General features: G+C 40.2%; 2 protein-coding genes across 2 annotated transcripts; both read right to left on the bottom strand.

Annotated features, from left to right (window-relative positions):
- Positions 1 to 473: 473 nt before the first annotated feature.
- cmtr2 (cap methyltransferase 2) lies at positions 474 to 6,600 on the bottom strand. The gene is made up of 3 exons (XM_061068335.1): positions 6,585 to 6,600; positions 3,252 to 4,508; positions 474 to 2,579 (listed from the first exon to the last, which is right to left on the bottom strand). The coding sequence occupies exons 2-3, from the start codon at positions 4,497 to 4,499 to the stop codon at positions 1,545 to 1,547; spliced, it is 2,283 nt and encodes a 760-aa protein (XP_060924318.1). The 5' UTR covers positions 4,500 to 4,508; positions 6,585 to 6,600; the 3' UTR covers positions 474 to 1,544.
- An 8,244-nt stretch (positions 6,601 to 14,844) lies between these two features.
- Positions 14,845 to 21,022, bottom strand: slc38a8b (solute carrier family 38 member 8b). The gene is made up of 10 exons (XM_061068832.1): positions 20,834 to 21,022; positions 19,586 to 19,784; positions 17,568 to 17,724; positions 17,385 to 17,489; positions 17,233 to 17,290; positions 16,432 to 16,546; positions 16,211 to 16,358; positions 15,924 to 16,126; positions 15,402 to 15,453; positions 14,845 to 14,947 (listed from the first exon to the last, which is right to left on the bottom strand). The coding sequence occupies exons 1-10, from the start codon at positions 21,020 to 21,022 to the stop codon at positions 14,845 to 14,847; spliced, it is 1,329 nt and encodes a 442-aa protein (XP_060924815.1).
- Positions 21,023 to 22,143: the final 1,121 nt, after the last annotated feature.

A 22,143-nucleotide genomic window follows, 5' to 3' on the forward strand; every position in this document is an offset into this window, starting at 1 on the left:
ATACACTGGATTCTGTGTGCCACAATCCTTGGTGAGTACTCACACAGAGGTTCAAATCAAAGGGAAACTGATTGAGTACCACACCACACATGGACATTAGAAATACTACGGGCTTCAGAGTATTGGACTGTTTCTGCAGTGTCACCATACAGGGTCCACATTCATCACCACAGCATCACTTCACCTGAAATAAACCTAAACATTCACATGTAAAATCCTCAAACTCAAATCTTCAAATCATTTAAGCATCAGCAGATAATTATTAGGAAAATCAGCTGGTATTAATGTCCTATTATTATTCTGTAAAAGAAATCAAGAACGGGTATTTTCCCCTATAAGAACAAGTTTTCTCATATCTGAAAATTCATAAACTAAACTAAAAGGATTTTTTTCTTTCAGCATATTTTCAGGCTTGCTACAATAGCATTGACCAGCAGGCAGATTTCCACAGGAAACTTTGACATCACACCAAGTGTCAGTGCAAATTTTTATTAAAATGTTTTCATGTATGGAAATAAATCTCTTCAGTAACATTTTCTGCATATTAGAAAACACAAATCAAAAAATAAAATCTACATGTAAACAAATGTAAAAACTACAAATATACAACCAGAGCTACAGTTATTTTATTGAAGCTTATGTGACAGTATGGTTGATTAAACCCTGCAGTACTTACACCTGCATGGTCTAGAGTTTAGTGCAGTCTGTCCTTTCATATGAAGACAGAATATTTTCCTCACTGCAAAATGTCAGAGAGAAAAGATCCAACACAATGGGATGAAATAATGTGTTGTTAAAGACAACAGGCACTTTAAGGTTAGTAGATCAAACAAAAAGGGTGACCTTTGTTTAGATGTTTTTCGGTGATATGTTTAGTTAGCTTGTTCTTCTATGATTTATGATAATTCTGTGTATCCATCAAATAAAGACACGTCTTTAACAAGGATCCTTCACCCTTTAGTGGAAGACATTAATAACTGAATATGTACCGAACAGGACATTCTACAGTTTGGAAAATAAACGCGTCTTTCCAATAGATTGTTTCAAAACTCCTCAATAAATAAAAAGCATTAAAAACACAGTAGAACAAAGGGTCTTAATGTGTCTCAAGGGAGCTGTTTGAAGTCGAAAGAAACCGGCAGAAAAACATTTGGAGGTGTGGCGTTTGAAAGAAGCGAGCTTACCACACCTGTGCAGCCCACTCGTCAGCTCTGCTTGAGGCTCGCGGCTACATGAGCTGCTATTTACATAACACAGATGATCCTCAGATCTAACTGTCTGTAGTTGAGTTGCATTGTGGGAAATAGAGTTGCCACTTTCTGACAAGGAAAAAAAAAATGTGTGAAATAAAATTGACCAAATCTTTGGTTCTGTCGCATAAATGTTGATCTGTCCACCAAGATTTAAACATTGTTAAAAGAGTGAAGAGTTTAATGACTTTTTTATATCAGCACACAAGAAAGATTCATGGTCTAAATGCTGACAGTCGTGCAGTTATAATAAATGACACCTGAATAAATCACGTCACCGCTCAATAACCTGCACTATGACTGATGCATGAGAAGATGCAGCTTCTGCTGGATGATTTCAGAGTTCATGGTCGACAGGAACTCCGTCAGTCCTCCGGTGAGCAGCTCCTCCATGGGGACAAACTGCAGCACCTGTCTGTCCCAGCCAGAAGTCGGACTGTCGCCGCCCTCTCCTCTCAACAGCTGACTCATGCAGTTGTGCACCTCCGTGAGAACGGGCAGTACTCGAGCGGCAGCGTTAGCACAGAAGCCGACGCACACGAGCACCGTCCCGACAACACCGGTGGGGGGCGGACACCTGAATGTGACTGAGCGAAAACACACATGCAGGCAGAATACAACAGCTGCTGTGACACGTGTGAGGGCAGAAAACACAGGCAGCAGCAGGGCATCCCCAGGGTTCAGCGTCTGCAGGGACAACACAACACAGCCGACGAGCTGCTGCTGGTACAGCGGCTCCCCGTCGTGCAGCGTGATGCAGCCTCTTTGAGGAAGGGACGGCTCCGGAGAAAACACTAAGCCCAAATCCTCAATTTGGTTCTCACGTGCACACCAAACTGTGCGGCTGCCAAACACCTGGCACTGTCTCTTCTTTTTGTTCCCGCCACTGTCGCCTGGAAGACCGGCCAAGATGGAGGCTGCACAAACCACATGGCAAGAGCCACAGGGCAGCACACCCGCCCAGTCGACCACTGTGTCCATCAGGGCTTCATTCAGGTGGTTCAACAGCCCTCCTTCACAGAACGGAGAGTTTCTGAGTGCAGGCAGCGCGGGCCCGGCAATAACGTACCACGAATCCACGTGGCACTTGGACTGGGGGCCTTCCAGCACGCAGCCCGTCCCACCGGCCTCGGTGCAGTGTCTTTGTATCCAGGCGGCATGGTTACCCTTCTCGACTCGCTCCCTCCAGGTCAGGGTCTGCAGCTCCCTTCGCTCATTAAAGGACCCTGTTTGCTTCCTCTGCCCTGGAGGTCGACCCCCTGAGACGCTGCAGCAGGCGGGAGTCACAGTGTTACGAGAGACCCATCGGCTCCGTGGGAGGAAGCTCACCTTGACACAGAGATAAAGGATTGATCAAGCCTTTCAGTAGACTTATAACATCAGCAACAAGGAAACTTGAAACTAATGTTGGATTCAATTGAATTCAAGCACAAACCAGAACATAAAATACCCTTAAAGTGTAAATCATAAGTTATTCATCTTTTGTACCACACCAAGTACAAATTTAAGATTTGTATTTTGTACAAATTAATAAATGGTCAATTATGTGATGAATAAAAATCTTAACTTAATCAAAATCTTGAAATTTAGTCAATTTGGCAAATTGTGTTTGAAAAAAATACAATGAAAAGAGTGATGAGTTGTAACTTTTTTGTCTTTTTTTTCACTTTTTGTTTTGAAAAAAGCAGCATTGTTCAAGACACATTTCTGTGGTTGTAATATCAACACTTACCACCACATAATGATTTTGTATTTTTTTCTGTATTATCTTAAATGGGTAAAATCTAATCTTATCTATGAGATCCTATATTTCTCTTCATCATGTTTGTTCAGTTATTCATTTATCACCAAGTACGATTTAACATACACTTATGGTTATTATTCAATAATACCGTATAAAAGGTAGTATATCCCGTGTGTATAATTCTTTCTAAAGCTACTTTGTAACAGTTGGTAAATTGACCATTAAGAGAAGTAGTTTCACTCTGACAGAGGTCCTACCTGGAATCGCTGCAGGTATTCATGAACCGCAGAGTCCCTGACGTGGTCGAGCCGCTGCCTCTGCTCTGTGCTCATGCTTTCAAACAGTCGCAGGTTTTCTGTGATCGTCTCCAGCTGCAGCGTGTGGAAGTAGGAGCACACCTCGTCGTGCTGTTTCAGAAACGACTCTGGAATTAATTCATTTGGGAAAAGTGCTTCCCGGTCGGCCAGCTCTGGACCATAATAACGAATGAGTTTAGAGAGCAGAGGCCTCACAGCGTCCTTGCCGTCATAGTTCAGACACACTACGTAAACCTCCGAGTTGCCGGCCTTGCTGGTGGCAGGTTTGAAAACGTTTACAGAGCTGAAACAGCAGTTCAGCAGGTAGAGTAAGCAGGTGGAGGAGTCTTCATACAACGTGAACATCTTCAGCACAAAGGAGCCACCGGGGCTGAGCAGCAGCAGTGCAGCTGTGACCTCGCAGTAATGCAGCGACGCCACCAGCGCCTCCTGCTCGTCCGGGTTCTCCTGGCAGTCGAAACTCCCGTCTGCCGTCACCAGATCCACTCTGTGCATGTTAGACACAAACTGCTGCAGCTCCAGCAAGTGCTTCTGGAGCATGATGTTGCCCGTGTTGTCCGAACCAAAGAACCACCAGGGCAGCGTGTTGGCGATTAACCGGTCGTCTGCGATGGTCGTGTTCCCCCCGTTAGCCTCGTGGTACGGGTTGAGAGTGTTGGCGGCCCAGCTCCAGTCGCAGTAGCGCGTGGCCTCGCTGGTTTTGATGCAGTGGTTCAGAGCGGCTATGAAGGCGCCCGGAGCTTCACACAGGTGGACGGTGTTCAGCTCTCCATTCTGAAGAGCCTCCTTTGGAAGAAGGTTAAAGGTTCCCAGGATCTCATAGAACTTGCACCAGGCCTGAGTGCAGATCTCTGCGTTGGCAGCAGAACGCACGGCGGCGATCACCTTCCCAGCTCGATTGGTGGAGGTGGTGTGCTGATGCCAGATCTGGATGTTCTTGTCGCTCAGCTGGTTCTTCACAGCGTTCAGAGCAAGCTTCAGGTCCTGCAGCCGACAGTGCTCCTCCACCGGGTGTTTGAGAGCATCATTCGGATCGGGGATACTCCACTCGCCACCCGACGGCTTCACGTAGACTCGGACTTTACTGAAAAGACCTTGAATCTCGATCAGTGTTTCGGGGTCAGACGCCACCATGGCACTGAACTGCTGCGGCTTGACTTTCCTCCTGGTCCCATTTCCTGAGCTCATCCTCCCCACCTGTCGAAGACCAACACTAAGAGTTAGATGCTGACTAATTAGAAGAAGAAAAAAAAACCACTCTCTGTTTTAATGCTATCCACCCGACCGATCAGTATTAATGTGACCTGCTTACAGTGCATTTCTGCACACAGCCCATTCACAGTGACTTATACCAAGACTCAGCTCCGCAGCCCATTTTGCTCTACATGCATGAGCGGTGTTGAATTACTAATGTCGACTCATTGTGCTGTGGTGCCCTCAGGTAACAGAGGCGACTGTAAACACTGGTGATCCCCTCACTCAGAACAACAAGAGGGTTTCCACACCACTGCTAATTACATAAACTTCTCATTAGAATTACTACATTTTTGACAAATTTTGACATATTTTATCAAGAATTCCAGATAGTGAACAAGATTTCAAGATAACAACATTACGTTTGATCACCACAGTGTGGTGCACAAAGGAGCATGAGTCCAAATCTCTGTTCAGGTTGATCCATGATGGAAAGACATTTAACAAAGCCATATCAAACCTCAAGTCCTGCTACGCTTGAAATCATTCTGAACAATTCATGCTATTATTGAGCTATTTCTAATTCATGGCATAAAGATCATTTACAGTCAGAATCCTATTAACCCCAAAGCTAATTCTCCGCTCATGTGCACATGATTTAGATGACTACACTGGGCAGGAGGACAAATTTCTGGGTTATTTCTTGATTAGTCTTGAGTGGCTCAGTGATGAATGGCGATAGACGGCAGAAAGCTAATGACAGCACATTCATCAACTCTTCATCATAAATCACTCTGATAAGCACTGCTGCTGCGTATGGAAGGCATCGGCTCTGTGCTGTTTGTAAATGGTTCAACGGTTGTTAATATTTCACGGGGCAAAAGAAAAATAAACAGCTGGATGTTACTGTTTTATCCATAAAGAGATTCAGAGAGGTGATTGAATATAGTTAGAGAGATCAGTCTTGGAACTGATTTCTATGAAGTGTGTGATGATTCATTAGATCCACGCGAATCATCCCAGATGAGCTGTAAGATTATAAAGAATCAGTGAGAGCTTAATAAATAAAACCCTTCAGTAAAAACCATCTCGCAAATGAAAAATTACCATAGAATTATTTATATACTTGTCAGTCAAGGGTAAGTTGAATTAATATTAGTGGCAAATAATGGGTTGATTAATTAACGACGGAACATTGATTACGACAAAATATAATTGCACGACCGCGCTTCTCAAACATGGGGATTTTTCTCAATCTAATATTTAAAAAAAATGTCCCTTTATTATTCTTTTAATTCCTATGCAGATGAGAAACTGGTTTTGACACAGGGGTAGGGCTTGAATAAAATCTAAACGCTTGTTCATTTCCGATCCAAGGATTTCCAGTCTTCCATGCATTTTTGCCAAAGTAAGAAGACCTCATGTTGGTGAAATTCAAACTATTTACACCATGTGATCATTTAGTCATAATCTGAAGGGTCAGTAAGTGATATAGAACTGAACCATCACTCACTGGATTAGTATGTAGCCTTTACCACAGATTCATTATATACACTAGCAATAAGTAAAGATTTTTAAAAATAATTTAAAAAACAGCATGATGGATAAATTCTGGCCACATTAAGAACGATACTATTTATTCGTGTACTGGACACAGAGCCAGACCCAGTGTGTGTCTCTCTCTCCTGTGCAGTCAGTGGGATCTAAGGCTGTTTGCTGCTCACACAATCACAAACAGAAATGTTGCTTTGAGAAAAACAACAATAAAAAACGACCACATGTTGACGGAAGCAGCATTAGAGCTGAACAGTGAGCCCTGCGTTAACGTGGCTGCGGGTTCTGGTCTGTGAATACCACTACAACAACATGTAGGATTACTGTTGATGGTGGAAAACATGGAGTGAATGTGACACACGGTTCTGTCTCCTCCGGGTTTCATCGCCTCCAACCCGCAGTGTGTGAGGACACTTGTCCTCTGGTGTGTTTCACAGGGATGTCTCTGTCCCTGTGCACAGGCTGCGAGGCTGTTTGTCCGCAACTAAACCACCAAACACCCGAAAACAGCGACGGGAAACTCACCAAGCTAATGGCTGCAACCAGGAAGCTGGACAGAGCCTCACGTGACGCAGAACCACACCGCGCATGCGTGTGGAGAATGGGCGTGGTCTCCCTTAAAGGTACACGTCGTACAAGTTAAAATTCAATAAATTACGTAAAAATAACGATGCGATTAGTGGGAAGACAGATGGGGAAAAATGTCATAAAAATAATGATTGTGAATGGTGAGAAGAGAGCAGTAAGGTTTCAAATGGATGTCGTACAAGTTAAAATTTGATAAATTATGTAAATAACGATGTGATTAGTGTGAATACACAGAGGGAAAGCTTCAAATCGATGTCGTACAAGTTAAATTAAATGAATTATGTAAAACTAACCACGTGACCGGTGTTAGGAGAGAGAGGAAAGCTCCTAATTCATGTTCATGTCCTCCATCTAAACAAAGTAAAACAGGTTGCTTGAATATTCATTTTACATTGATGTTTTATTTCTAATTATTTACATTTATCTCATATGATTAGATTTGGTTCTTCAATTCCATGTGTACAGCAACATTTGCACAGTCAGAGGTAAAAGGGAGGCAGAAATTTTAATCTGTTACAAATTATTACATTTTTAAAACGCACACAGTTTCGTCTCCCTCTTCCGGCAGTGAGAGTAATTGCAAAACAATCCCCCTCCAGCGAAGAAAAGCAGTGCTCGTCCTTGTTGGTTCTGACACGATCTTTGTTGATCACGTTCTTATTAAAAACGTTATGCTTCCCCTGGAGTTTCTTTTCTAAATTGCGCATCAGAAAAGCTTTGCTTGAGAATTCCGTCCCTGTCGTTACAGAAGCTCATTACTTTAGTACTGGAAAACCAATCATTGCTAATTGATGTTAAATCCATGACCAGCACTGGACAGACAACTGACTCAAATCTCAGACAGAGCGATCTAAAAACCCACAACTGTTGGACCTAATTAGCATAATGTGAATCAATGTATCAATTTGAAATTTGTCAAGGGCTTGAATGTAAGAGATTTTTATTTATATGCAAAAGTTATGCAGTCCAGCTTTAAGGAAAGATTGAATTCTGACAAATAGACAGAAATGGAACTATAACCCTAAAAAAGTTCACTATAGGCACTGCTTCCAATCTGGTGAAAGAGTCAAAGGTTTCAAATGATGACTCTAAAAATCTTCCAGGTATCAAGGAGCCTGAAACTTATTTATACATAACAATTTAGAGAATGATAACTCTAATTTATTGGCTTTGTGTTCAGAAAATATTTATGCTTAAAAGTTATTTTAATCATTTTACTTTAGTAGACTCAACATTTCAGTTGCAGCTCTTAGCTCCACGTCAAAGTATAGTTACATTTTTTGTTTAAGTGTATTCAGCAGGTTCTTTCAATTCAAGTCAATTTTATTTGTATAGCTGGCGTGTGTGCTGATGAAAACAGACTTTTGGTTTTTACTGTTTTACTGTTTTGCCGTATTATCGTGCTGTATTTTATTGCTGCATTTTCTGATCTACTTAACATATGCTACTGATGTAAAGGTAAATCAGGCTTTAACAGGAAATGTGTCGCTTAGTGAAAACAGGACACTTACAGAAGGAGTCTCATCCATAATTAATGGCCCTCTGGGATTTCCAGGTGCAATTAGGATTTCCATAAATGGTAGGTGTAAAACATTTTTGTAGAATTTACTGATATAACAGTGACATGTCTTGTAATATTAATGTGCACGTTGTGGAACTATCTTTCTATTCACGTTTTAATGCTCCTGCAGTGCTGCCCATATGGCTGTATGTCAAACTCGGTCATGAAGAAGTGAAGGGGCAGGAGGAACAGCTTATTTTTTTATATGAATGCAAGAGTTTTGGACCTGATAATAATATGAAAATGCTAATAATACAAAGAATTCCCCTGAATTCTTAATACATATTTCAATAAGATGTTAACTTGTGAGGCATATTGTTTGTTTTAGCTCTGAAAGGGAGTAGTGTAAACCATGACTGGATCTCATGACTGCTTTTCTAATACTGTGTCCTCTATATGGATAAAGATAAGAATACATGAAAAATGACCTCCAAAACCCTGTTTGTTCTCAAAGTTGGCTCATTGGGTTTTCATCTTTGCTGCAGTGTTGTGTGCAACCATGCACAGATTTACATATTTACATATTTACATGTGGTTCTGTCAGGAATGTGCAAGTATACTAGTAATATCAGAGTACAAAAAATAAATGAATTACAGATAAATTAAAGTCTGGTTTGCCTCATTATATCCTGGCTTTTTATCTGTATCAGAGATCATTGGTCATCTGAGAGTGTTTGCTGCTTCCATGTAAAAAATACACAATAAAAGTGGTGGGGAAATTAGTAAAAAATCCTATATTGAAATATATTTTTATTTGAGTTATGACACTGATACTTACAGTAGCCTATATGATAAGAAGCCATGACTACATCACATCACAGCAATAGTTAATTTAAACACTGATTTAGCATATATTATGGGATTAAACATACTTGTGGTTTATTAGCATATAAATGTGTTTCTTAATTTACTCTATTGCTTCGTTCCATTTACCTCACCAGTCAGAGCTGGGAGTTATGTTACAACCATGTTGACCAGGTTCATGTTCGGGTAGGAGGGGTTTACTTTAGCCAGGTTACCCATTGTCAGCAATACCAGTTGATAACAACACAAAACATGGAAATTTGTGCAAAGAAACATTAGTTAGACAGTATTGTGTGTACAATTGATTTAATGAGACATGATGTCAAAACAAAGCTCAAAAGATTAAACTATAGAATCTCTACTGTAAAAAAGAACTGAATTTAAGACACTTTTTGGTAAATTATGATTTTATGTTACAAAGGAAAAGGATAAAAAAGAAATTTAACTGTGCATGTGTGTTGGGTCATGTTATTTTTAACCGAGGCTTGAGGCACCAGGAAAGTGCTTCTGAGTTTACAGTATCAAAATCAAACCCAACAACATACTGTATATATTTCACAATTGACATTAAAGCAACTGGAGTTTTAAAGGTCATGTGTGAGAATGAACTAAAATTAAATGAGTTCTGAAAATGGTAAGAGAGACAGATACACCAGTACTCCACGTGGCACATTATTCCTAAAGGGCAACCGCTCCACAACATTCAGCTCAATGTGAGCTCCGCTATCAAACCAGCTGTGTGACTCAGGCAGAGACAGTGTCCACAGACTCATTTAAGTGTCCGCCACTGTGATCTCACTGAAGGAAGAGAAAACTGATGTGATATACAGGTATCAAGTGGAGGTAAAACAACATTCTTCAAACCAGAGGAGCTTTTGTCTATGTGGAGACTGGCACCTGATTTATTCACTGATCTACGATGGTAAATAAGAAGATGACGGCACTCACTGAGGAACAGTTAGAAGATGTCAGCCATTCTGCAGCATCGAACCTTGCCACAGTCTTTAGTGAACAATAATCAGGAGACTTATCCACAGGCTGTATTGTCTTCACTGTGGCACATGAAGGAACCTGGAACCTGATGTCTTCAGGTTTTGTTGAAGTCAAGTGTTGTGGGTCCCACAAGTACGAGAGATGATAATAGCAGAATTCGGGTTTAGTTTATGGGTTTGTTCCGAACGATGTCAGCAGCACAGTAATTTAAGATGCTTCACTACAAACATTTTGAAAGAAGAGCTGACATAGGTAGGATTATTCCAGAATGCAGTCACCACTGTGATGTTGTAATCTGACAGGGAAAACGAATTGATTATGCCACATTTCTACTGGTTTCTATTCATTATTATTATTAATAACATTAAGTATATTAAGTGAATATAAAAGTTAAAATTTTAATTTTACAGTATGTTGTTTGCATCTAACCAGTAGTTACCTGCAGCAAGGAGGTTACGTTTCACCTTTGTCCTTCTGAGTGTTTGCTGGTTTGTCTGTTTGTGAACAAGATCACAGAAAAACTATTGCTAACTTTACCACAGAACTCGGGGAAAAATGTTGTGTGGGTCAGGAAATACTCATAGGGGATAATTAATGGATCTTGATGAAACTAATCAGGCATATTGATGTGGTGAAATGTGGTGCATCTTGATTGAATTTAAGGAGACTGTTGGGCATTGGATGAGGTACACGTTCTAATGAGTAACATTCTGATTAGTGCACCTCTGCGTTGTTGAGTTTCACTCCACTGGTACCAGTGCAGGCTCACAGTTTGCTTTTATGACCTTTCCTGTTGTATTGAGAAATTGTGTTTTCAGAGAGATGTAAAAGATCCGCTCATTATTTGCAAGCACATTTCACAAAGGTTTGCCCTTTTTAATGTCAGACAAACTAAACTTATTTTACATTTATGTTATAAAATGGTTAACATGAATTAACCATAAGATTTAAAATCATTGTGCAGTTTAATGTGCCATTTTGTCATTGTGGCTTAATTTGCCTCATTGTGTCTTTAACCCTGGTAAAACATTTAAAAACCACGATGGAAATAATCAACATTAGTATCCTTATGGTGTCCCAAATAGGATTTCATATTATCTTGGTCCATCGCTCGCTCACACACAAGGTGACGGGGGCCTCTCCTTCACCTGAGCTCATTGCCACTGCTGCAATTATCCCACAGAGTTCCGCCCGGAGGTCAAAGATCTGCTGTCACTGCTTCAATAAAGTCTGAGCAGCGGAATGATGGACGCATGTTATCTCCATGATGATGCTCTCTGCCTGCTGGTCATAACCTTGATGCATATAAAACAAGGTCATACACATGCATGCACACAACCATGCGGTGCACACAGTAAAGTGTGCGACACTGTCACCCTCAACAATGATACAGAAACATATTTATTTTGTATTATTTGTTATGGGGAGAGACAGTTTTCTTTCCTCCCCCATTCTTAACACAAAAGCTTTGCAGAATTCAATCCCTGTGATGGTGAGTGGGAAAACACTTGTTTCTCTATCATCTATCTTTGTGAGGACCCTCATTGACATAATGCATTCTTTAGCCCCTTATCCTAACATTAATCTATCACAACCACATGCCGAAACCCCAACCCCAATCTAAACCATATTCTAATTATAACCTTACAACCAAGTGTCCTCACATTATCAAAATGTTCTCACTCCAATGATTAAAAACTCACATTGGTCCTCACAACATACAACAAAGTATTCACATAACACACACATGGTAACATAAACAACACGCGGCCAACTGTTTTCATTCAGGCCTTCTGCTGTCATTCTTATCAGGACCAATTAAACGTTTAAAAGGGACGTCGCCACAAATTGCCGTTTCATTAATTAGTGCCGCACGAGGCCCACATTACAAGTAATCTTTCAACAACAAAGGGCTACGGGGGACAGCATAATAATGAGGACTGGAAATGAGTTTTCATAGGCAGAGGGAAATTAAATGATAATCTCATGCAGGGGATAATGGATGATTTCTGCAAGGCTAGAAGCGCTGTGAGCTGGAGATGACAGCGTCAGTGGGTCGGTCAGTGGAGTTCTGTGCAGACTGGAAAACCTCGTGGACTGACTGGATAGACTGTGATGAAATCTGTGACACGTGCTCATCACTTCCATCAGAGTGAAGTATAACTGACTCTTCCTATAGATTATTTTATTCTGCTTTGTGGTGATTAAATCTTCACAAAACATATGACATCGCCATCAGTCTCATCTATAAAAAAAGTTTAAAATTATTGGAAGAAGACCTGCCTACTCCATGTTAATGGATGGGACATGGACCAAAATAAAAAGTACATGTCAGACAAATTTCAAAAAATCACACTTATCACACTGGTGCTCAATCATTACTTAGGTTTTAATTAGTTGCAGTAAAACATGATTCACAGCTGACGCTTACTCATGATCGGTCAAGTGTAGGCTGCAAATGTGCTTCGGTATAACAGTGTCAATTGGACTAAAAATGTTGTTTGATCTGCTTGAGTTTTTTATACTGCGAGCGATGTATTCGAGGAAATCATCTTGGGTCGGGTTTGGACACAAAATACCCTCTCCGGTTCGCGTCAGGCTCAGTTAGCTTTCTCCCTCGCTCAGTCTGGTTGGGACAGAAGATGGGGGTCTACAAATACCAATACACTGGCTTTGTGGACACATGTCTGAACCAATCTTCTGTTTTTTCGAGGCAGAAACGACCGAAGGGGGTTAAATGCTCAAAGAGCCAAAGAGCTAATCTCTTTATGCTAGCTGTGTTTCCAGAACTGCTGAGTTTACAAACCTGTGGGTCAGTTTACAGTGGGGACGGCTGCAGGATTGGAGAAGGAGTTTGTGCTTTGTGTGGTTTGCAGAGATTTTTCTTTCCCCAGCATTTAGTGGATTTAATCATTTGGCCAGCAGGTTGGAATATAATCCCACAGGCTGAACACAAGTAGAGTATCACAGTTTGAGGTTTTCCCCTAAGGACGTTAATGCTGCACAAGATGAAAAAACCTATTACATAACTGAAGCGTTGATAAGGAGCCGCTGTGTGTTTCTAGAGGGTCTATTTTTGAACAAGGTTCTGATTGACTGTGCGTGTGTATGTGTGTGTGTGTGTTTGTGTGTGTGTGTGTGTGTGTGTGTGTGTGTGTGTGTGTGTGTGTGTGTGTGTGTGTGTGTGTGTGTGTGTTTATGTGTGTGTGTATATGTGTGTGTTTGTGTGTATTCAGGCAGATAAGTACTGAATGCATCTCTGTGAAGTTGGCGGGGCTGATATGCTGCCTTTGAGCAGCCCCCTCCAGGCACCGATACGATGCACATTTTCTGGATTTACTGTAAATCATTACTCACTCATACGCTAACACACGTGTAAGCATGTGCAGGCTGGCAGGCAGTGTGCCATAACTCCTGTGAGCTTGAAGTCAGTAAACAGTGATATGCAGCATACATCAGCCATCACTCAGTGCTCAGTGAAAGCTGCAGATATCACTCATAGGATCCCGACCAAGAACACGCCAGTGGAAAAATACGATAAGAATCATGTTCAGGAAAAAAATCTCTAGTTTGATCTCCTCGTAGATGTAAACATGCAGTTCAAGGACAATGTTTCCATCTATTTTTATTTAAGTATACAGTCTGTCTTTGTTCACTCAGGAATTGTCATTTCAAAATGATTGCTGGTACCATAACAGCTATGATAATAATATGTAATAGAATTTGTTCTCTTATCTCTGCTGCCAACATGCAGTTCCACACATGGATCCCTCCGTACATGAATAAATAAATAAATAACTCCTCTGTGAGGCAATACTGCCACCTGGCAGTGCTCTGCAAGTACAAATTAACACCCAAACAGGAAATATACAGTATATTGTAGGTTTATTATCTGTAAAGCAAACAAATACTGCAATAGAATTTATACATTCAGACATAAATATTTTTTTTTCTATAGACACTCATAATTAAATACATTTCCCAGTCTTGTATGTGACTAAATATAACTGTCAACCAAAAAAATCCATTCAAATCCACATTTTATGCATCACAGCAAAATAACAGTCTCACATGGTAAAGATACTTTATATCAAGGAACATGGGGAACGTAACAGAGTACTGCAGGAATTAGACCTGAAACCTGGAAATAAGTTACTCTGGTTCACTCATCCTGAAGAAGTTTAGTTTTTGGTTCAATGCTGGAAATAAAGTCTGTGATTTACCTCAGAGCATTTTCATGTTTTTTATTCTATGACAAAACATACATCAGCCACTGCCACACTTTTGAATTTGATTTGGTTTAGAAAAAAATGCTTTTTCATGTTTTGGGGGAAATCAGAGATCTATATAAACAATTTATTTTTTAAATATGGATCCTTTAAAGAATGCAGCTGCTAACTAGTGAATAAATAAGAATAAGCTTTCTGGGTGTATAAAACTTCATCAAGCTGGTTTTCCTCAGTCACAGTCTATTAATTACTTTTTACTTCTGGTGATTGTATTTAAACTTCAAATACCATAAAAGTGTTTTTTATTTGTGAAGGTAATTTTGCTGAACAAAACATGTAAATATCAGAAACTTTAATCACAGAGCTTTGCTGCATTTATCCAAAAGCAAACAGAGAAATCCAATTGGCTTTTTGTCGTGAGAAACAGGATGAAGCTTATTTACGGATTGGACCTTTTAGAAATACATCATCCCTGCAGCATTCTCTAAGAATCAATCAATCATGTACGAACAAAATTCACCTTTTTAAATGCAACATTAATTTGTGCAAAAAGAGAAAAACGTCACAGTGAAGCAGCTGCTGCAGATGTTGGTGATAATGGAGGTGCAATTCAGAATTTGTCACAAAGCTCCATGATAGCGATTGTCGTACTCTGTCCAAAGATGAAGGATCCGACCACAATGGTTATGACTCCCCATACCGTTAAAATTAACCTGAAGTTAATGAAAAATAAATGGAGATCAAGAGAAAGAAAACTTTAGGTTACAGCTTTTTCTATTCCATTGTTTAAGTTTTAGTAACTAAATAAAAATCTGTTTAAGTTAATTTCACACGTAATTCCTACACACTTTCTAATGTGTGATAATCATCAGGAGACTATTTCCTTGAAAGGTAATTTCCACTTTGGACAAAGTTAATTTTCATTAATTATTTGAAACTCCATTTCTGTAAACTGATTAAATGACTGTCTAACTGCCATAACACTGGCAGTTAATTTGATATTAATTAATTAATTGAGAGTGGACCAGTTGTACAGTCTGTATTCTCTCCTCATATCACTTACCAATAAGATCTTTCAGGAAAAAATTTAAATTACTTGAAAATAATTCAGAAATTACTGACCTGTACAATAAACAAGAATAAAATATAATGAAATAACCCACTCACTTGATTCTTGGAGGCACATCTTCCGTTTGCATCAAGAACACTAAGCAAAGACCTGCAACACACACACACACACACACACACACACACACACACACACACACACACACAAATACACACAAAATCGAATTTAATAAACCATTAATCAAGCTTTATTTGTGTAGCAATCAATTAAATCCAATTTAGGATAAAAGAGATTGTCCCTTTTTGAAGTAAATGTTTTGAGTTTTTTATTCTTCTATGACAATAAACTAAACACAATAAGTTATTTAGGAATGAAATAGTGATTTTTTTTCTAGTTTTGACATGTTGTAGAGCAAATGATGAATTGACCATCAACGAATTAATTGGGAAATTAACTAATAATTAATTACTTAGTTATAATCCTTCAAATGCTCCACTGTTGACTGACAAGTTGATAATAAGACACTACAAATCTAGTTGATGGCTTAATACACACCCATGTCCATTTAAATGTGATTATGTGATCACACACGCATATAAAAGTGAAGGTTGTTTTCCTACCCGGAAAGACGAAGATGAAGAAGGCACTGATTCCTCCGATCACACTGATGACCTCGCTCATGTCGGGGACGAACACGGCGATGAGGAAGGTGACGGCGATCCAGATCACAGTGAGGACCACTCTGCAGCGACTCTCAAACGAGGGAGTGACGATTCCCTCTCGTCGCCTCTGAACTCGTATCATCAGGTTCAGGATGACAGATCTGTTCCTCACACACAACAGAGACATAAACAGTTATAAAGACACACCGACTGCACAAAACAACCCAACAACTGGTGTCACCTACCTCCCCAGGAGAAGAATGATAGGATAGATGGTGATAATCGAAAACCCAAAAAGTAATCTGGAAATGATCATGGCCACGTCATCTCCTGGATATGACATCAAGATATCTGAGGCCACAGCTCGTCCGAACGTCATGAAGCCGTACACTCCTGGAGATGCAGAGAGGGGATGTGATCAGGAATGTTCAGGTGCGAACACAGATCAGTGTCTATGTGAGCTCACCAGTCAGAGTGTAGATGAGCAAACAGAAGATCATGGAGATCACAGAGATGACCACCCAGTTAAAGAGCTTCTGGTTCTCCATGCTGCTGAAGATCGCTATACTAGATTCATGGCACTGCAAAGACACACACACACACACATACACACACACACGAACACACACACACACACACACACACGTTAATAAGGATGTCAGACAAACTCAAGGATTCATTTGATATGAGTGAGTTGAGCTGTGACTCTCATCTTCAACTTGTTCTAAATGCTGACAAAACAAAACACATGTTCTCTACCACAGCACGATCAGCACTAAAAAATTTGTAACAGGAAATGGTCATCAAATTTGATTGGTATAAACTTTAAAATACACAAGGTTCTTAATTGATGATCACTTTTCTGTCAGTTATCTTTGTTGTATGTGACTGCCTCAGCTCATTGTCTTAACTCGCTGGGTAGCGTTTATTATCTTGGACTGAGATTTTGTTCTGTGGACATTTTGTATTTTGTTGTTCCCAAAGTCCAAACTGAATTGAGAAAGAGAGCTTTTAGGTTTTTCCAAAACTAATGATAGAAATAATTTTAAAAACAGACCCTAACCCTCCCCAAACCCCTCAAACAGATATTAGCTAATAGATGGATGGATGGATGGATGGATGGATGGATGGATGGATGGATGGATGGATGGATGGATGGATGGATGGATGGATGGATGGATGGATGGATGGACGGATGGATGGATGGATTGATGGATGGATCAGTTAACCGTTGGCTCTATTGTATATTTGACCTGTATGATCTCACCTGGAAGCCAAAGCAGATGGTTGGTACAACACTGAACATCGATGCCCATGAACCCACACTGAAAAAAACACAGGACACACACACAGTTAGTGATGGACATAAGAAGAGGAGCTGATGTCAAATACACACATGCATCCAATAGGGGGACTGACCCTTGGCTGTGCTCTGGAGTTAATATGACGTTGTGACTGTCCGCCAGGTAATATTTGACGATCACTGCCACACACAGATAGGTGGCAGCCAGCGTCCCCAACACACTGACAGGAGGAGGAAACGGTTAAAGGCACGACACAACTCACAATCAGCTGGACTCACTACAGGTCAGTGTTTTGTACCTTGTGTATTTCTGGATCCCGATTTCTTTTGGGATGGACAGTGGGAGGATGATGACGACGCACATGATTAAGAGGGTAAATGACTGGTCTGTGTACCAGTGATACGGCATCTCTGCCTCACTGGAACCAGTCACAGTTTCATATAGAGAAATAGACACTGAGAGAGAAAAGCAGAAATCGAGGATTTCATTTAGGCATCAGTATACAGGACAGCAGCATGAACAACAAGACTCCCCAGATACACTGTCGTCTATATTAACAAAGGATTCATTTACATTTTGCATCCTGCTGAACTGTGTGGTTCTTGTTTTTCAATTGTTGGATAAATGCTTTGATGTTGGTGGATGAACATATAGATTCATTAAAGCAGAATATTCTTCGCTGTGTGTTAAGGAATGTGAAAATCCCTCAAGTTTTCATGGAGCCACCCTGACATACAACTTTCATGGGGACAGGCTGGGTCATTTCCCCAGGGGCCTCAGAAACCCAGAGACAGCCAGACCGCTGCCCGTTGGTCAGCCATCTACGAAGACCCCCTGAGAGACCTCCAGCTGTTCGCAGTCTTCTTGTCCTTCAACCTGCCCTGACCCTCAGCCATCAGTGGCCACTGAAGTCTATCGTGCCCTACACACAGTCCTGTTATCCAGACGTCCAATGTCCCACCCTGGCCTGCAGCTGAATCACTTGGAAACGTCCTGACCTCCAGTCCCATCTCTAAACACCAGAGCACTTATGCCCCTTATCAAATGTTTTGGGTTGTTTGTGTGTGTGTGTGTTCCTGTTTAAAACTGGAACAGAGCAAAACCATTAATGGGATTTAAGGGTTTCACATGGATAAATGATAAATGGAAAATGAAAAAAGGTCGCACTGCTGCGCCCGGCCAAATATTGGCTAGAATAAAAATTAAAGTGCAGATGATTTGTGGTCGGAGAGAGATTAATTTTTTGATATGGGAAATGGCTGCTAAATTGACCATGAACTCTTAGTACTTTGATAACATCAAAACATACTAACACTGTAGAAAACAGAGCTGAGTGCAGATTGCGATGATGATGGTGATTGACTCATAAACTCATACAGTCGAACATATCATTTTATTTCTTAATCTACGTTTTTGCTGATTTTATATGTAATGTTCATCTATTTTAAAAGTGAATAAATCCATTTTTTATATTATGTTCGTGAATCATTAGTTGATTATGCTAAAACTATCATGTTTGGCTTTATTCTTCAATGCTTTACTGGAAAAGTAAGTAATAAGCTTAGACTCTACGTAAAAAAAATGTTGAAGCTAAATTGCCTCAACAAGTTAGTTTAATCGAAAATTATGCAAAAATGTTATTGATAACGAATGAGGAAAATATTCACAGCAAACTAGTTTTTCACCAAAATATCGGATTGATCTGCAGAATGGTGTGTATTGTTAGTGATAACAGCACAATTTAATATTTTTACACAGCTATTGATTAAGCTATGGAATAATAAAGGTTTGGTTTAAAAAAGTAAATTCAGACAGGTCTCTTTACATATAACCAAAACCACAATCTATCCCTAACCTGAACAAAACACTTTTGTTAATTCTAACCATGGACACGACTCGTATTTGCTGTTGCACTTTAGTTGTATAGTTTAGCCAATGAGCAGGATTGTTAGATAGGAATTCAGGCTGGACTCTGAGATGCACTGGTCTTGATGATGCAATTTAGAAACCTTAAACAAACAAAAAACTCAGTCAGTTTGATCTACAGCATCATAAACGGGTCCTTGGTATAGGCTGGACCCCAAATATTGATACCGATCTGCCTATAGGAGGGGCCACGTATGAACATTATTACTGACACTTATGTGAATGTTTTCTTACAGTAATTGTTGATCTTGACAAAAACTGTGGTTCAAATCCGACCCCAAGGCCAGAATAGCACATCAGCTGGAACCTGGACAACATGGGCTGTTATATGTAATAACACATGCTGTGTTGAAAAAAACAACAGAATGACATGTTTCTTGTGGCTCTTACATTTCTCCAGCTGGTCCTGCACCACCACCAGGAAGGCAACAGATATCATGAAGAGGTTGAAGCAGAAGCAGACCTCACAGAGCTGCCCCACGGCTCGTCCACACACCTCGCTCACCACATCCTGATAGGTGTTCTGTCTGCTGACGGACGATGCATAGCCGAGGATCACCAGGCCACTGATGAGGAATACCAGGCATACCTACCAAGACACAAGGAGAGGAGACTGGACTTAAACTGCACGCAGGTTGTTAGACAACTGGCTTCATCCTGCTGCACCTCATGACCAGAGATATAATATTCACAATTTTAATACACACGGCAAACTATATAACTTTTTGGCATCTGTACCTCAAAAGAATTCAAAATTTAAATGTATTGTTAAAATAGCTGCGAATACATTTTTTGACAATCAACAAATTGATCAAATCAATGAACAGTTTCAGCTCTTGACACTACATTATGGAAACAGAACAAAAACACTACGGTTCTGCTTCCAGCTTTGCTGTTAATATTATTATGTTGTCACACAACTTCTCATTACTTTACAATATAATATATAATGTGTGGCTGTATTTTTTCATTTCATTTATTTATATATAAGGACAACACACATTAATCAAGATAATGTGCCAGTGACAGCCAGCTGGCTGTTTTCAACAGCAGTCCACACAAGAAATGACTGATCCATATTTGCTCAGATTGGTATCAGCAGGTTTTCTGTGTAAATGAATAGCATTGGAATCAAAATAAAACAAGTCCCTCACACATTGAACTCTGACGAACTCTCACTTCAGACATACAGGCTCCTGTGTGTGGGGGCCCCTGGACCTCTTGCACCTGTGGGCCCCTTTCTAGAAAGCCCATGTGGTTATGCATTCAGTCACACACACATTTCTGTGTCAGTCATTAGAAACAGTGCAGTGAAAGTTCAGGTCCTCACATTAAGTGGAAGCTTCATTAGAGCTTAGCTGTGAAAAAGATGAGCCTCTTTCACACCAAGGAGAGACACATGGGTCCTGAGTTTATTATGTGCAAACACAAAACTAACCACACAAAATCCTACATGTAGCCAGGTAAAGTTACACATCAATAAAAGTAGCAATTGCAATTTATTTTTTAATTCCTAATTACCAATTGTTCCTATAGGAAATGTAGAAAACATTCATGCAGGCCCAAACTGACACTTTCTAAACGATACTGTAAAAACAGGAGCGTGTTGTTGTAGCAAGTGTCGGATCCTGTACTCACCATCTCCACAGCGATGGCAGTGTTCACTCCCCCTGCCTTCTGGAAAGCCCAGGGGAAGTTGAGCAGGCCAGCTCCCAGCGCAGACTTCAGCATGATGACCACGGCACCGAACGAGCCGAGCCGAGGAGGATCCGCGTGAGACGCAGACCGGGCCAGCATGGAGATGCTCTCCCTGGCCAGTTCCTCCATGATTCTCAAGCAGCTCCGACACTCACAAAACCAAGAATAGAAACTCGACAAGAAAAAGATTTTTTGTGCAAATAACTTCTCTAAAGTGGTCCAGGTGTTTGTTTCATTCTGCTCCTTGTCGAGTAAACCTGGTGAGTGGTGAAGCAGTCAAATATATAGACCTGCACCCAGGACTCACGTGGTCTTATTTGATTTTTTCACCATTAAGCATTTCACTCTGAGGTGAGAAATGTGACACTTAAGTGAGTATGTTTGCTTGTGTCTGCTTTCCCTCTCCCCCAATCATGTCTGTCTCTGATCTAAAGCACTTAAGAAGCTGCTGAACCTAAAATAACACACATTATATGATACATTATAAGATACGGTTCTAAAAGTGGTTCTCCTCTTTATAAGTAAACAATCTAAAATCATTACTCAGCAACCTGGATTTACCTTGTAAGGCCCTCTACCTCCTCCTCTCTTCTCAATAACTTTTGTTTTTCTTTTCTGAAATGTCATGTGGTCTAAGCTTTAGTGGAACTTTAATGTGAAGGAGTAAGCATAATTGTAAATATGGAATAATGGTATGTGAAAAATAAGTGAAAAAAGTGAAACAAAATATACTATTAAAACTTGACTTGACACACAGACCCTTCGTAAGTCATATAAACACAAGGAAGGTTTTTTAATTGCACAGGTCCCTCACTGATCAGCACCTGAGATCACAATGGATAAAGTTCAAATCTGGAGGGACCATGTTTCAAGGTAAGATGAAATATTTGAACGTTAGCATTCAACCACTTCCTTGCTAACATCGCTGTTTAATCACGGAAAAGAGATTTTAAACCTGAAATATCAATGCACCTGCAGAGAGACAGAATTATTTAAGCCTAGAGGTAAAATTGTGTTGATGTGAACTGTGTGAACATTACACGTTACATGTTCCAGTGAGCACAATGTGAAATCTAATGTTTGTGATTTTACCAGAATATTTCTGAGCTCAGGTGAAAAGACACGACGAGAGTTAACGTTACATTGCTATCTTGTTAACATCCAGAATAATAAACGTGTCCAAAATGTGCATCAGTATTTCAGTTCAAACAGCTCTCACTGAAAGGAAGTGGTGGAGTACTAATGTTAGC

The sequence above is a fragment of the Limanda limanda genome, chromosome 3 (genome assembly GCF_963576545.1).
Source record: "Limanda limanda chromosome 3, fLimLim1.1, whole genome shotgun sequence".
NCBI lineage: Eukaryota > Metazoa > Chordata > Actinopteri > Pleuronectiformes > Pleuronectidae > Limanda > Limanda limanda.

What these genes read in the sequence shown, in the direction of transcription:
- cmtr2 (XM_061068335.1), bottom strand. Translation starts at nt 4,499, where the DNA reads ATGAGCTCAGGAAATGGGACCAGGAGGAAAGTCAAGCCGCAGCAGTTC. An exon ending in AATACCTGCAGCGATTCCAG is followed by an intron (nt 2,580 to 3,251) that starts GTAGGACCTCTG and finishes CTCTGTGTCAAG; the next exon opens with GTGAGCTTCCTCCCACGGAG.
- slc38a8b (XM_061068832.1), bottom strand. Translation starts at nt 21,022, where the DNA reads ATGGAGGAACTGGCCAGGGAGAGCATCTCCATGCTGGCCCGGTCTGCG. An exon ending in ACTCCAGAGCACAGCCAAGG is followed by an intron (nt 17,291 to 17,384) that starts GTCAGTCCCCCT and finishes TGTTTTTTTCAG; the next exon opens with TGTGGGTTCATGGGCATCGA. An exon ending in GATGTGCCTCCAAGAATCAA is followed by an intron (nt 14,948 to 15,401) that starts GTGAGTGGGTTA and finishes CATTAACTTCAG; the next exon opens with GTTAATTTTAACGGTATGGG.